Source organism: Calidris pugnax, unplaced genomic scaffold (assembly GCF_001431845.1).
Source record: "Calidris pugnax isolate Ruff unplaced genomic scaffold, ASM143184v1 scaffold318, whole genome shotgun sequence".
Taxonomy (NCBI): domain Eukaryota; kingdom Metazoa; phylum Chordata; class Aves; order Charadriiformes; family Scolopacidae; genus Calidris; species Calidris pugnax.
The window spans coordinates 842,444-859,463 of NW_015091062.1; the positions used below are offsets into that span (position 1 = coordinate 842,444).

Below are 17,020 nucleotides of genomic sequence, written 5' to 3' on the forward strand. Positions count from 1 at the left end.
AAAGGCTCCCCTCCAACCCACCAGTGTGATGTTATTCCCTGCTTCCCCTCGATATCCACAGAGCACTGCCTTTTCAGGGCTGGGGGCAGAGGAGGGCTGTCGAGCTGAGAGTTTGTGCTCCCTGCCTGGTCCCTTTGGGGACAGGCTTGCTTGGAGTCCCACTGTGTAAGGACTTGCAGTGGCAAAAGAGAAGACAGCTGATGTTGTCCCCACTGTGCACACAGCCGGGCACGGGTTTTGCTTTTGCTCTCTTAATGCTACACTCTGTATAGCAGAAGCAGGCGGGCACATGATCTCCCTGAAGGCAGGATCCAGTGTTACTGTAGAAACTGGCCACCAGCTTCTTTTGTAGCTAGCAGCTGTCACTGTGTGGTTACAGCCAAAGCGTGTCACTCCTACAGTGTCTGCAGGCTCTGGAGTTTGTTTCTGCTTCTGAGTCCTCCGTGCTACAGCTTGGAGATTAATTCTGCGCCTTCTATCAAAGCGTGTTAAGATATTTCTGAATTGCATCTATTTTTAGAGCCTTTCTTGATTAATATTTGATGTTCTTTCCAGGTGTCATTTTCCTTCACCAACACTTCAAGGCACAGAGGAGCTGGTAAAGGCATTGCCATGAAACCTAACTTGAAGCAATGGAAACAACTCATGCTGTTTGGGATCTTTGCATGGGGTCTGCTTTTTCTGGTGATATTCATCTATTTTACAGATAGCAACACTGCTGAACCGGTTCCCAGTTCCTTTTCTTACATTGAAACTAAGAGGCTTCTGCCCCTTCAGGGCAAGCAGAGGGTCATCATGGGAGCCATACATGATCCATCATTCTCTGAAACCATCAATGGGAATGAGGTACTTCTTAATGAAGATCTCTTAGGTACATTTAAGTCGGGGACTGGAAGTATTAAGAAATGGACTGATTTGGAAGATGCCTTTAGGAATGAAGATGAATTTTTTCCATCCCAGATAGGAAGAAAATCAAAAAGTACTTTCTACCAAGTGAATGACGATTATTTATTTGCTGCTGGTCAGCCTCGGCCACACAACCACCTACAAGAGGTAGCAAAATTCATCTCAGCTGATGAGGATAATCCAAAAGTAAATATTTTACAGAACAACTGGAGCCATCAGAGAAGAATGAGGAGGAGGAGCATAAAGCACAGGAGAAGCCAGCTGCTTGACGAATCTGATGACTGGGATGGGTTATATCCCACAATGTCGAAATCCTTTCTTTACAAGCTTTGGAAAGGGGATGTCTCTTCCAAGATGCTAAACCCTCGACTGCAGAAGGCGATGAAAGATTATTTGAGCACCAATAAGCATGGGGTGCGGTTCAAGGGGAAACGAAACTCCAAGTTGACAGGAGACCAGCTATTCTGCGAGCTAAAAGAAAGGGTGAATGTGAAAACAATAGATGGCAAGGAGGCTCCCTTCTCTGCTCTTGGATGGGAAAAGCACGTTCCCCAGATTCCACTGGGCAAATTGTATACACATGGTTTTGGGAGCTGTGCCGTAGTTATGTCTGCTGGTGCAATACTGAACTCCTCTCTGGGGGATGAAATAGGTGGGTGAAATGCATCTGTTCATGTGCATATATATGTACATGTGTGTATTCATGTCTGTCTTTCAAAAGGTTCATTCTTGTCAAGCACAGGTCTGTAAAGCTGGTTGTTCTCTCTCACCAGCGTTATGTGAGTGTGAGCTTACGGACTTCAGTGAAGCTGTTCCCTTTCAGGACAATATAACTGAAAGGAACATCAGGCCTGAAGTCATAATTTGACTTAAAGAAAACAATGATGCCTTCTTATCATATTACAGCTTGTAGTATAAAGGAGGCACTGGTTTTATCACATCTGCTATATTTGACATTTTGCTGCAACATACGTTTATTTCTTCAGCAGATTAGAGCCACACTCAGGTTTTATTCTGCAAAGCTGTACTGTACCTGTCTATATTTCGTGGTGGCTCATAGAGAAACTGCTTGTGGTGTTACTATGCCAGACTGAACTTTGTCTCCATGCCAAGAAGCAGTAGAGCATCCTCTTCATCTTTTGCATGTTTTGAGTTCACAGACATACAGAATTCAGACCCTGGAGCAGCTCCATGTGCTGAGGTCAGGTTCCCTGACCTCTTTTCCAAGAGTGAATTTAAATGAGTTGAAGTATCTCCTCCCATTCATTTTTCCATTGCTGCACTGAGTCAGTGAGGTTACAGATGTTCTGAGCTGTCAATGTTACACACAATTCCCCACTTAAAGGTGGGAGTTTTGTGGTAGTTGTTCAGAAGAAGATTGTGGAGCCATATAACTAATCCAGGTCAGGTTTTTTGGATTTATTTTTTTTTCCAAAAATATGTATTACTACTCATTTTAATATCTCAGTAGTTCTTCATTTTAGTAGTACATGTGCAGTATGCTAAGAGCTATGAAAGAAGGATGAAATGTATGTCTCAGACTTGCTTCTGGAGCAAGAAGAGTTATCTCTTTCAGCTCTCTATAAAAACCTTTTGATATGCACTCATTAATCCTCCCATCTTCCAGGACTTCACATCCCAGTACCTGCTTCATTGCACTGTATCATCTCTTTGACACGGATGGGTTTCCTTTAAATCTCTGGAATATATTAAAGCTGCTATCATTATCAAACTGCGCTAATGGGCTTCCAGCACAGCATAGGTGCCCAGCCAGCCTGCAGCTAAAATCACATCAGGGTAACCCCCAGTTTCACAGGAAGCCCCACTGATTTAGAAATCTTTAGGGTGAAATAGCTAAACGGTTCCTCTCTTCTCCAACGTGTAATCCTTGGCTGAAACACAATCTTCTGTCAGTGTCCCCTGTACCCCCAATTTACACTGGTACAGATTAGTGCTGTACTAGAGAATCCATAGCACACTGTGACATACTTTTATATTTATATATTACAGCGTGCATCATGACATATTCAGGTGCAGCTGAGGTGTGGACTTTGGTGCTTGACATGGTGCCTGGGGGCCATATGTTCCTATGTGTACCCATTCTCTCAGGAACACCTTGGGCACAGAAAGCTCATGCTATTGTCTGAGGAAGAGTTTTTTATTTAATTGGGAAATTGTGGTCTGAGGTCTAAAGGAAGGAGGTGCTGGGTGTTTGGTAAGGCCTGCACTGAAGTTTCAGATCTCCTCCTACCTGTTGTACAGGCAAGTGTGTGGGATAGCAGAGTCACAGAAGTTTTCAAAATGTGTCTTCAAATACTTGTGAGTGATAAGAGAATTTGGCCCAGAACTGGGGACGGGGGGCGACTGACTTCTTACAGCCATCCCAGAAGGGGCTGGTGCAAACGGATGGGTCATAGTGGACAGTTCAGCTCCTGGGAAATGCCGATATACTGGAGATATCATGCCAGCATTTCCCACTTAAAATGGAAAATGGATGCTCCAGCATCTGTTTGTCCCACGGGGAAGAAGTTATGCTTCCCCTACAGAGTCCGGATAGGATGTGTTACAGCCCAGCTCTTGGCCATGCCTTTCCACCTCCCCTCTAATCTTTGGAAACGTGTAAAGAGTCTGACCAGGAAGAGAAAGATCAGACTGCTCAAGATGCCCTTCTTCTTTGTGCATGCACAGGTCTAAGAGAAGGCTGTCCTCTCCCGAAGTTGTCACCAGGGCTACCAGCTCTTGGTTGAAAATGCAAGCAAACCTGCCCGTTTGGAGGCATCTTGGGTGGCCAGTGGTGCTGCTGTATGGAGTTAGCCTGGCACCCGGGCTGGTCTCCTCCATATCCACTGAGGCACGGCAAAGTCAGCATCATTAGGGAGTGGGGAAAAATCCCCCATATATGAGTTCTAGTTTTTCAGCCATGGGCTGTACAGCCTTGGTTGAGGAAGTTGCTGCAGGCAAAAGGCTTTTACTATTTATCCTCCTGAAAGAAAAAGAGGCTTTAAGAGAGCAGCAGCAGAGGACCTTTCTCTTCACAGGCCTTTAGCTCCCTCTTCTGTGCTCCTATTAGAAACGCAGACAGAAATGTTAATTTCTGTTCTGCCTTTTGCCCATCTCCCTTCCACCCCTCAGATTGTTTTTGAATAAAATTAGGTATGGAAATAGTGTGCCAGTGCAGCAAACACACCCATTGTGATCATGCTGCTTAATGGGAGACCCAGTTATTTTGGCATCATCAGGAAGGGATCTGCAATCAAACCCCAAACTTACGTCTTTAAAATTGTTCTCTCCAAATACTAAGATTAAAATCAGTTGGCTTAAAACCAGCTGTTATCAGTGTTAGGCTGTGTCCTGATCATATATTTTATGGTGAAGGAAAGGTGTTTGCTCTTGATAGGAAGAACCAGCATGAGTAATGTTGGAAATGAGATACAGCACACTGTCTCTCAAGAACCATAAAATTCCCATTTCCCAACCCGATTCCCAGTTCTCAGTCAACAGATCGTCAAAAGGTTGTCAAAAACAAGTCCAAATTTACATTCTTAAATTCATAAGCAGGTTTCAAAAAGGACCTTTGTTTTTCTTTTCCTTCTCCAAAAATGCGGAGTACCTCCAGCTTCTATTGACGTCATGTCCTCTAACTCCTATGCAATCAAGGTGCTTATGTTTAGGCAGATGAAGGCTAGGTGTTGAGGCTAGGATTGTCCCTGCATAGGGACATAGAAAAAGCCTCCACTCCTTCTTAGGTTCTGAGTTGGTCTTGGTAGACATGTGGCAAAAGCTGTCTTTTCAGACATGTTAAAGCAAGCAAGTGTGGCTGAGATTGGACTGATGGCTTCATGTCGCACAAGTCTGAAGTTAAGGTGTGAAAAGGCGAAAGATCCCAGTTCGATAGGGTCAGGCCTGAACTCCATTGGAGCCTGTTGGTTATCTTTGGAAACTTCTGAGTCCTCTGCATTTTAAGTGACTATAGATAAACAGCTGTATAAATTACCTGTGGGTTAAGGCATTATATGCCCTTTTTGGCCTGATCACATTCTCTGCTTCCGTCAATAGAAGGGGCAAAAGTATACCAAATAGGGGGATATTGACAGAGACTGTGGTTCTGGACAATGAATATAATGTTTTACTCTCCCTCACACCTTTTGGGCTTTGAAATCCCCTTAACAGAAGCACTGGGAGGGTGACTATCTTTTATCCAGTGGAGGCCTGCACGGAGTGTCTGCCCTTGACCCATACTTGACCTATAGCTGCTTTCTATTCTGCATGACTCCGAGGTCAACAGCTCATGGGGAAACTTTGACAGTTCAGCTCTGTTAGATCTTTGCCACCAAGGGTTCCTCAGGTTTCTGTGTGCAAGCAGGTTTGTGGGCCGAATTCCCTACAGAGGCTCTTTAAGACTTGTACTGACCTTGAGAAAATAAGTACACGGTATGACTAATAGGTTTGAGGTAGTCTGAGATTTTCAGGTATTATAAAATACTGTGAAGCACAAGCTTACAGTTGAGCATTGTTATTCATTCAAATGTGTAATTAACGTGCTTTTGCATGGAGTAATTCTTTGTAAATTTTGCAATAGAAATAGCGAGCAATTGTATGTACTGGGTGTACTAATAACCTTCCCACACTAAGTTTATCCAATTAAGAGAAACATTTAAGCATTGCAAGCTAAATTAATAGATGGTTCTGAACTTTTTTCTGGTGGATTTTAGTAATGTTAATAACATATGGCAGATGCAAGAGGATTTTTGTTTGTGCACAGTAGAATATTTATTGTCCTTAGAATATCAAGATTAGGAGAAATCTGTCAGTTTTACATTAGTTTAGATGATATATTTATTTTACTGTTCTATATTATTAAGAAAAACAATTTACTTCTTCATTTATGCCTCTAGATTCTCATGATGCCGTTCTAAGATTTAATTCTGCTCCAACACGCGGCTATGAAAAAGATGTTGGAAATAAAACAACCATGCGGATCATTAACTCTCAGGTAAGATCTTCCTTTTGTGCATTCAAGTCAATGTCATTTCTGTACAATATGACATTAAATTAATAACTCCTGAGACAGAGTTGGGTAATCTGGGAAACAGCTAGTGATATATCAGTCATGGTGTAGAGCAGGTAAAAGTTCTCCCTTACAGGGATGTTCACCCTGCTGTCAGCGTAGAGTGATTGCAGTAGTCACTTGATATCCTTGTTTCAAAGAATTGGTTTGTAAGGTTTCTCATGTGTCCTACATCTGTAAAGGCTCTGCAGGATGCCAGAGCTGTCTGTACAGAAGACCTTCACCACACTGCCTCCGGGATCTTCACAAAATCCAGGCTGTGGGGATCCCAAAGCTCTTTTCTTATATTCTCCAGTTCCCCAATTATTTCCTCGCTGGAAGGCGAAAGAAGCGGGTACTGAGTTGTCTTAATACATAACTTTAGGCAAGTTATAATTCTTGAAAAATTTGGAATGAACTAATAAAAAACTTTAATGTACACTGGATAATACTTGTAAGGTGAGCTTGTGCATCTGAATGGAAACAGAAAATGGGATTTTCCGCACGTGGGTGTCAACAAATAATTGTGCATTGAGCTATAGTGACACCTTATGGTTAAGAGTAGTTTTTCAATTTTGAAAAAAAAAACCCTGAGCTCTGGTCTTGGGCACACCAGGCCTCTTTCCTCTTTATGAAATGGAGCCAAAAAGCAACTGTTGAATTACTGTGAAATTTTATGACATATTGAAATGGTTAGTCAACAGCAGTAGTATGATTGGCTATCTAGCATGCTCTCTACATACTTATTCTTGCTGAATGAGAGCAAAATTCTTATTCTTATGAATCCATTTTTCCTACCTCTTCTTTGAGTGACTGCCCATGGAGCGTTCATCCTCTGTGGGTCTCTTTTCTGTGTGTATAAGTTCATGTTCTTTGTCAATGCAGAGAGGACTGTTCACCGTCATTCCCTTCACACTCGTTTTGTAGCTCTTTGGGAGGCTGTAGGACAGACTAGATTCTTCATGTGATCTGGGTCAAATAGGCCCCCTTTCTCTTGCTCAGGGGAAGAATGCAGAAATATCTTACTCTGGATTTAGTGCTGAAATCAAGGTATCAGAGAACATAGATCTTCATGTCATTTATTTTACTTCTCTTTTTTAATCTCTTTTTATTCTTCTCTTTTTTTGGGGGGGGGAACTTTCTTGTTTTTTACTGTTACCCCAAACATCCTGGTTTCTGACCGTGCCTGAACTCCTGTGCCGGGCAAGGAAGAGGGTTTAGAAACTTTATTTAGTTGACTAGTGTCACAAGGCTCCCCATGGGAGAAGAAAGGAATGCCTCCAGGGACTGATCTGAGCTTTATTAACTCCCCAGTGAATTCAGAGGGACTAAACAGGTAAATTAGCTGCTCTCTGCTGCTCGCAGCAGGCTGGGGTCCTCCTGGCTCCCAGAGCTGCTGCAGTGTACTCTGCCAGGGTGGTAATGGAGGGTCCCATGGTCTTCTCTGCTGCGTTGTACATTGCTTGCCCTCCACAAGGCCTCTCGAGAAAACACAGGACATGGCTAAAATTCAGGTGAGGTCAGCTCACGCAGTGTCCTCAGAAACATATTCTCACCACATTTCTTCTCCTTCAAAGAGATCAGAAGCCACCCATGATGCTCTGGCCACCTGTTGAGAAACTGGCCTTCCCCTCCCAGGGAGAGAAATCTGCGCAGCCCACTTGATAGACGTTCCTTTCCCTACCAGTACTGAAAATACTGAAAACTCATACAGGTTACTGACCCTCCTTCCCTCCTCGCTGTTGGAAATTCCTGCATTCATTTGCCGAAAAGGCTGCTGTGGCCCTCTCCTTCCCTCTTGTTCTCTGCTGTGAAAGCCCAAAGGACATGAAGGAAGCCAGTGCAGCCACAACAGATATTGTTATTCCAAAAGAAACTCATCTCATACATATGAATGCAGGCTCACTAAGAGTGAAATTTGTGTGGACAACACCTCCAAAGGACTCTTGCTTACTGAAAGGCAAGTAAGAGCTCTTTTGTGTGATAACTGTAGAACTCAGCTTTTAAAAGCTTGACCTTTTGGTCTGTTTACTCTGTACTCTCAAAAAAGGAGTTTACGTTCTCAGGCAGAAACTGCTCTGAGAAATGGAGCTAGGGATGTTGATGGCAGCAAGACTAATTCTGTTCTTGTTGTAGAAGGCTGATGGAAAGTCATTAAGCTCAAAGTTTATGGTAGGAAGAATATTGCTATGGCAACAATATTTTTCTGAAGAAAAATATGCATAATCAAATATGGCTCATTGGATCCTAAAGGGAAATGAAAATTAGTATGAATTTATTTGTCTGGAATGTTTATTAGTTTAACAGCTGGAGCCAAATTCATGCTGTTTCAACCAATGCTGAAATCATTCGGCTCAATCCTGCCTGAGATTGGATGCACCAGGGATCAGAGAGATCTGGTTAGGCATGGAGAGTCCAGGAAGGGATAAGCCAGCAGGAGTGAAAAGGAAACTTGAGTGGGGCGGGAGGATCAGGCAGAGTACCAGGAGATGCAGGAGGGAGTATTATGAGAGCAGTAGATCAGAGCATTTGACAGTTACTTCAAAAATAGCCCTATCACACGCCTGTTCCTGGAATTATTTTTCTAGGTATACCGGTCTTTACAGCTGAAATGAGACTGTCTTGTTGTTGAAATGAGAAAGCAATCAAAATGGGGGGGTGAGGGGAAAGACATTATCCTTGAGGGCTTTAGCCCTTCAAAGTAAGCTGCTCTGTATCCAAGAAGAGGATCCTGCAGTCTGAAATACTGGAGCTTTCATTTTGAAGTTCCAGTACACAGTAATGTTGATATACAATTATGCAGCATCTTGAGTGGTCCCATCATATCCCTCACAGATGGAGAGTAGTAATTCAGCATACTGCTTCTTCAAACTGTCATGAGTGCTGTTTACGGCTAAGCTCATTTTATATATATATATATATATTTTTAACAAAACAAGTTGCTTAAAATCAACCAGAATTAAAGCAGAACAAACAGCAGTGTGGGGGGGACTGTTCATTTCAGAGAAGGATTTTGCCATTTTTCTGGGTCCCACTTGTCTTTAACAATTGTGCAATTCTTTGCGTGTGTGTTTGCAGATTCTCACCAACCCAAACCATCACTTTGTCGACAGCTCCTTGTACAAAGATGTTATCTTAGTAGCATGGGATCCTGCCCCCTACTCTGCAAATCTGAATGTGGTAAGGTGTCTGCTTGCTCTTTTCTTCCCAACCAGCCTGAAAGCGCTGGAGAAAATAAATGTATTTAGTACTTCAGTCTCCCGCTTCTCATTTGTCACAAGGAACCCCAAAGTCTGTGTTCATCTAAGGAGTGGGGAAGGCTGTTTCTGCATAAATTGGTCAAAATTGGTTTATTGGTCAAAAGCTTTTTAGTAGCCAGTACTTGTGCTGGAATGGAGTGCTCTAAGATGCTAGGATAGATGGATGATGGGGTTTTTTGGATAAAATACTGCTTCACATAACAGTGAGTTTTCTATGTGCTTGCCAAGGAGGGAACATTACTAGATCTCAAAAGGAGGTTTTATCAGGAAAGGTGAAGAATTGCGTCCATTTTATCCCACCTTCCCTGCTGCCTTCCCGGACAAAATGCAACACCCTAATGAAAATTTCTCTTGGCGCCTTCCTCATTTCTCAGGCCTCCTCCCCACCAGTCTATCCTGTGTGTCCACTCCCCCACAGCCATCTGTGCCCCGCCGTCCGCCCCCTCGCTGAGTGCCGCAGACGTCCATCTGGTTGTCACTGGGGGAGTCTCTGCTTTGGCTGGTGCTGCAGCTCCAGTGGACCAGTTGATCTGATGGTTCTTGGCAAGGGGAGCTCGGAGCTGAGCAGGCTGCAAAGTAGAAAGTAAACCTTCATCTGCTCAACTCCCTTAGCAACAGATGCCAGGAGGCTGCCTGTCTCCTACGCAGGCTGCCGTCAGGCTGCTTCACGTGCTGCTGCTGCCACCAGCAGGGACAGGGGCACTTTCAGAGGAAGGTTCACCCCCTCGCCCAGGTCTTGTGTCAAGGCTCTTTGAACCCCTTGTTCAACGCGGGCCTGTGAGTGGGAGGTGAGGTCGGCCCATCCTGCTGCGGTGAGTTGCTTATTGGGAGTCTCTGTATGAAGAAAGGAAGCAAGAGTAACCCAGAGTGAGGACTGGCTTTCTAGGACAAAGCATCCACCTCCTTTTCTACCTTTGCTTCTGTTCCAAAGAACCCGGATGAAACGAGTTATTTTGCATGTAGTGTTCAAAACACATTGGATACCGTAAGATTATAAAAATTCTTACTGTTTTCCTTACAGTGGTATAAGAAACCAGACTACAATCTGTTTACTCCCTACGTACAGCATCGCAGGAAGAATCCACACCAGCCGTTTTACATTCTCCATCCAAAGTTTATATGGCAGCTCTGGGACATCATTCAGGAGAACACTAAAGAGAAGATACAGCCCAACCCTCCTTCTTCAGGTTTTATTGGTAGGTATATAAAAGGGGGGCCCAGTAGACATGTTAGATTTGAAAAATATATACAAAAATTCTAAATATGTACATTGCATGAGGATCAAGTCCATAGACAGGTACTATTTGTTCTTGGTGCTCTGTAGAGAAACAATGACTAGCTAAAACACACGGTATGAGAACTATGAAATAATTGGGTGAATTTAATTTTCTGCTTTCTTGCCCTTCAGTATGCATACCAGATTTACAAAACATACATATATCGGTGAGAAATTTCTACTATTCCATATTAATTTATCTATTGAGAACCTACTTGATTCTGAAGTTCTTTGTTGGGATCATAGGGCAGAGACGCATCAGACAAGTGAAACCATGTGGTGGGTCACACAGAGAAGCTGAAATCACTGATGTAGTCTGACAGGCCAAGCTGTATTCCCTACACAGGTCAAGGAATGGGGTTTCCCATGCCCTGTCACAGCTTCCAGTGCTCAGTCTTAAAGTGCCCAAAGTATTGCTCTTCTTCTTATGCTTGAAGGAGTAGTTTCACTGTATTTTTGGGTTCTTTCTTAGTATTTCTTGGGAAATATTCTTGCACTGTGTCCACAATTCATATGACATAATGACTTACCTGATGCATAGCAGGTCCTGATTGTGAATGTCTAAAGCATGCAACTAGTCAGAGTAGCAAGGCAGGGTCTTCCTTGCTCATCCTTCTAGATGCACAGAGAGCTACAGAGCTTCAAATACCATCTTCCATTTTGGAAACTCGATCCTTTCTGGTTTGACTTTGTGATATTGATCTATGTGTTTCCTGCAGCCAGAAAATGCTTTTATCATTCTTTCTATCTGAATCTGAAAGTGAAAGATACCTGAGATTGTATCTGACATGGGAAAGCCAGATCTGAGCGCTTATCCTGGGCTCTGTACAGTAATGGCATCCCATGATATTCTTGACCCCACCAAAGGCCCAGCGGGATGATGTAAAGGTGTCTGGGAGATGCCTATCTATGACCTGAGCATGTTGTTCTTACTTGGAATGTAACTGGAAAGAGGAGGAGGCCTTGTGTGTTGTAGGAGGATGGCTTGACAGTTGGTTACTTCTTGAAGTGAGATTTTTGGAATGTGCTTGTAAAAATTCATAAGGAGAAGTCTGCTCATGTGGAATGATCTCACCAGCAGCATTCACATTTTGCAAAAGCATTTATTGGAGTAAAGAAGTTGTTGATAAAAATAGGTTAACAGCTGCTGATCAAAAGAATAATGAAGAGGATCATTGTGCTGTCAGTCTGTACTTCCACCATATATAAGAAACACTTCAAAAGCTTTCTTTGAAGAAGTAGAGCTAATTTCACTATATGAATAGAACAGTAATCTTCAACCCCAAATCTAAATGTTCCTGACAAAAAAATATCCTTCAAGCAGAGAATGCTTTGAAAATATCAATCATTAAAAAAGCGAAAACATTAACAACAAAAGCTATAGAGATAAATATACTTTGTGTATACAGATGCAAATCTGGCTCCTTCACCTCTACTGGGATTTTTATTTAAATTGTTCTTTTCCAAAGGAGATGCTTAGACATTTTGGTAATGCTATTATTAGCTTTAAGAAAACAAGGCAGTAAGATAAGCTTATTGGGAGTCATATAGTATAGATGCATTTTAAATATTTTAATAGGGAGAGGCTTCCTATTTTAGCAACCTTATTGAGTGGATGCCTATGCATTGCATTCATGTGTAATGGGATACAGCACAGAAACAGACTGCATATTGTCAAAGGTGGACATAAAGGGCAAGATAAAGCATAAAAAATATAATATATCTTGGCAGAAATCTGAAAAGTCATGCTGGTCTTTAGATCAGGTGTCTCTCAACAATTCATGGAGCAAATATCCAGTTGGAACTGAAGCTGGCAGACACAACTGAGTGCACCTGCATGAAAGGTTATTAATAGCTGTATTAAAGTACTTAAGTCACAATATTATTAAGTCTTGGAAAAGGGGCCAGTGGGTCATTTGTGGGGAGGAGGTTGTCTCTTGCATGCTGTGACTTTCGGGGAATGAGTGAGTGAGAAGAGTTAGGATCTTTTTTCCCTGGTTTCTCTACCATGTGGGGGCAGGGAGAAGAATATTTTTTGTCCTTCCTTTGGGGTGTGGGACACCCTATCCTGGCTTAATTCCCTCCTGGACCCACCGGTTCCCCAAAACCCCATGTACATGGGCTCTGCACTGGCGTGTTGGTGGGGAGAGGCAATAGCACTGCAATAGCTGGTAGCTGAGGTGAGGGAAGCACAGTGTGTGTCCCAGCTGCTGCGGAGGAGAGGGGAGGATGGGGAGAGAAGTGTGGAACAGAGCAGGATTGGTTGTGCTCTACAGGTTGCCTATAAAATAAGGCTCAAGTCTAGAATTCTTTAGTAATACCACATTTTGTGTATGTTCACTTACTGTTTTAAGCCATTTAAATATGTCGCTGCTTCCAATAACTTCTGAAATGGTAACATACAACACACACACTATGGAGGTCTAAAACCAGGAGAGATTAATATTTCCCAACACAGATCAGCTTCCTCCAATAACAGTTTCCTCTCCTCTCCATCAGGTTCTGACCTATAGATGTGGTTCTAACCTGTAGATGGGACTTTGAGCAACCTGGTCTAGTGGGAGGTGTCCCTGCTCAGGGCAGGAGGGTTGAACTAGGTGGTCTTTAAGGTCCCTTGCAACCCAAACCATTCTATGATTCTATGTTCCTGACTTTGGTTTTCTTCCAAACAGGGTGTCAACTCACAGCAGCCCATCCATCCCCACTGTCAGGCTGCACCTTAACGAGGCTGCACACAGACCCACATCTGACCGCAGTCTTTTCCACTAAATTTGTTATTACTTGAACATTGTTTTCTACCTTACCTAGTGATAGGTGTAAGTTCAGGACATCATTGAAAGTAGGCCTGTCAAATTACATCCCGTTTGTTAGGTGTTACTTCTAGGGGTGTACTACGTCTAGGAAGGATTAACTCGGCACAGACAAGTTATCCTTTACTGGGGTATTTTCTAGTGGATCCACCTCAAAGGCTATGAATAATGACCAAGAAAACACAGAGATTGTTTGGGTTTTTCTGTGGGCAAAGGTTCACCAAGGTAAAACAAATGTTTTCTTTTAATCTAGGAGTCTTTTTTGCCTTGTTTTCTGAGACATTGATGTGGACTTCCCCTGGCTTGTAACTTTGCCTTATGTGGTGTGTTGTATCTTAGCTAATGTCAGTCCTCATTATAAATGATTTACTCTTTGTCTCCCTAATCTAATCCTGAGATGAGCTTTGAGAACCCATTCTTGCATATTTTTGCATCATTTTTGCAGCTGCCACCTTCACACTTTTAAACGAAACTCTGTGTGTTCTCTCATCATGTGTTAGCATTAGGCAATTACCATGGGGCTTTTTGCAGTTAAATTTGTTTATTCACATGTACCTGAAAATTGGGTTTGTTACAGTGTTGATATGTTTACATCGCAGCTTGGACTTTGATCTAGCCCATTTTACTCAGAAAAAATGTAAGCATCCAACCACCAAATCTCGGATTTGGATTCCACTAGCGAATCCTAAATTGGCAGTTGAGAAAATGTCACGGTTATTAGGGACGAATTTGCCCTATCTTTTGGCAACAGAAATAAGTGTTACCTGTTCTCTTCCCATTAATACATTTTTCACTGTGAAATATGAACTCGGGCTTCCTCCCCTCTTTCTGAACATAGCAAAGCTCAGTTTTTAATTGAGGCTGATTGCATATAAATCAGCAGTCTCTATTTCCACCATTCTGCTGTAAGAAAACTGTTCCTATAGCCTCCTTGGTAGCCTCTGTAAACCACCTAGTTCTAAATTTACATTTTTGTCATCTGAAGATCAAGACTAAAATGGATTCTCTGACTGTCTCAAGAAATTCTGTGTGGATTGGATGGGATGGCACATTAGCATTTGGAATGTTTGGGGGCTTTTAATAATGTCTAGAATATACAGACTTTTCTATGAATATTTTGCTCCTGTCCCTTGTTTATTAACTGGATTTGCCGTAGTCTGTTGGTACGCTTTGCTAGCTTACCTCTTCTGAGGTGGTTTTACTGGAAATTTGCTTTTATATACCTTTTCATACCCAGCAGCTTTTGTCTTTTTAAAAAGCTAGTTGAAAGCTCTGACTGTGGTATTCTTTTTTTTTTTTTTTAACTCCCAAATCAAAATGTGGTCTGTGCAGGTTTTTACATTTCAGGTTGTCTGTGTAGGTGGTAGTCTTTGCTATGTGTTGTAGCTTTCAGCGTAACACATGATCCACGGCACACAAAATGATAACTAAACCCAGATTACTTTATTGTTGGGAGAAAGAAAGGCTTGTTTGAGGCTTTACAGTTGACGTTACAGATTTAACAGTTATGCGTCATTAATAGTTGATAACATTATTTTAATCTTCATTTGCATGCATTGAGACAATAGTACAAGCAAGACTATCATTACACTGCAATATTGGCAGATCATTGTATGACTAAGAACTTAAATTTAAAATGGCTTCAGAGAGCATGTTGAATAGAAGAATGCAGCTGAGCTCCATCTCTGCTTAGAAAAAATACACTTGCATGAACTGAAAGAAACAATTCAACATATTAAGAGTTGCCTTTATTACTGTTACTTACTCAGCTGTCTGCCAGCAGTTGGTGATGGAAAAGCATAGTGCTTACTCTTTGCAGCTCAGTTTTGTTCAAGTATTATCACACAAACAAATAATACCACGAAATACAGAAGCTTTAAATTCTTCTTATTCCAATAAAAAACACTCTGAAATTTGAGCCACGAAATACAGAAGCTTTAAATTCTTATTCCAATAAAAAACACTCTGAAATTTGAGCATCTCCTACTTCCTGAAATACAACGGTAAAAGAGTAAACTCTCCTCTTACAGCACCCCAAATTACATAAACAAATCTTTACTATTCTAGTGTAAATTTGAATAATACATTTAAAATTATATGATATTACTGGTCAGCATTTTCCAGTCTATGCTCATATTACAGAATATATTATTGTGATTAATGTACAGCTTTTTGCATTCAGCATTAAGTGATAAATGTGTAATTTTCTAGGTCTACTATATAATGCGAGTTTCTGTACATCAAAGATGACAAGTATTGCACTATTTATTAAGCTTAGACAGAGGGCCATTTGCTGACAGTTAAATTGCTTCATAAATACTTGGTTTTCTTGTGGTTAGTATTTGTTATAGTTCATGAACTAAACAGAGAACCCGTTTTTAGAAACATAGTATTTTAAAAGGCCAGAGCTACTTTTACTATATGTTCCAAAGAATAACTGAGACACATCTGGCCCAGTTTCAAGTAGTGACAGAATTTCCTGTGTTACCTGAAATCCAATCAAGTGACCATAGAAATAGACTAACATATAGAAAACCGTACATTCTAAATCCTTTACGTTTATTTGTAATGATTTCAAGTGAACAGATAATCAAACATAAACTTACTAGTGTGTCTAGCTAAATTCTTTTCTGTAACGAAATATGTGGTGGTGTGTGAAATGAGACACATTATGGGTATAATAATCAGATTATGTGTATTTAAATGTTTTCAGCATCTCTTACATTTTGTTAAAATGATGCTGAGTTCTTGCTGAATGTTTGAATTACACATATTATTCTAGATGCTTTCATACAGGATCTGTTATATTCAGGTATATTAAACTATATTTTATTTACTGGTAAACTAGAGAACATTCTTTTTAAATTAGTGTGCTAACCACAAAGTCTAATTGTACCGTACAAAAGATGCATGTTGGAAATTCAGAACCTCTTGAGTTATTAAAATTGCCAAGAACAAATTGAAAAACATTTTCTCCTTTTGATTAGAATCCATAGTATATGTTCATTTGTATAAACCATCCATGCAAGGAATTTAATCTTAATTTAATTTTGGTTTAAATGTTTGCAGCACAGATTGTAAAAACTCAGGGGTTTATTTGTGCCAATTGGACTGACTTTAAACCGTACCCAATACTTCCTGACACAATAGATATCTGCGAAATGGGGAGAAAAAGCAACTCATCTTTCTAAGGATTTTGAAATACTAATACATAATATTTTGAAATACATAATACTTCATTAGCATCTAACATTGTACTGTTATAACAAACCCGCAGGTTGACTTTCTCTGACAGCCACATCATTACTTTGTAATAATATATTTTAAAATATTTTTTAAAGAATATTCTATGCTCACAATCCCTTTTTTTAGTCCAAGGCAATATTCAGGAACATTGTCAGTCAACTGTAAAGCATTCATAAAGCACATATTTGAATGGTCTACCATAAAACAACTTTCCCCCACACAGGCAGAATTATTTTGCATTCTTTCCATTTTCACAGTTGTAATCCAAATGGGACTTCAGAAAATCCAGCAAGGGAATTGGAATTAGATTAGAGTGGCCTATACAGAAATATCTTCAGTTGGCCATTTTGAATGTATTGTTGCTCCAATCATGTTTGCCAAAGCTAAAATCATAGAATCATAGAATCATATGGGGTTGGAAGGGACCTCTGGAGATCATGTAGTCCAACCACCCCACCAGAGCGGGTCTACCTAT

The 17,020-nt window shown here is 41.2% G+C and overlaps 1 protein-coding gene across 4 annotated transcripts in view; it reads left to right on the forward strand.

Annotated features, from left to right (window-relative positions):
- ST6GAL2 (ST6 beta-galactosamide alpha-2,6-sialyltranferase 2) overlaps nucleotides 1–17,020 on the forward strand; it is a 177,540-nt gene that overhangs the window by 152,828 nt on the left and 7,692 nt on the right. For all 4 annotated transcript variants that reach the window (XM_014956703.1, XM_014956704.1, XM_014956702.1 and 1 more), the window contains exons 2-5: nucleotides 556–1,558; nucleotides 5,802–5,899; nucleotides 9,032–9,133; nucleotides 10,235–10,409. In XM_014956703.1, coding sequence (XP_014812189.1) covers nucleotides 613–1,558; nucleotides 5,802–5,899; nucleotides 9,032–9,133; nucleotides 10,235–10,409 — 1,321 coding nt within the window. In that variant the 5' untranslated portion in view covers nucleotides 556–612. The remainder of the gene's footprint in view (nucleotides 1–555; nucleotides 1,559–5,801; nucleotides 5,900–9,031; nucleotides 9,134–10,234; nucleotides 10,410–17,020) is intronic.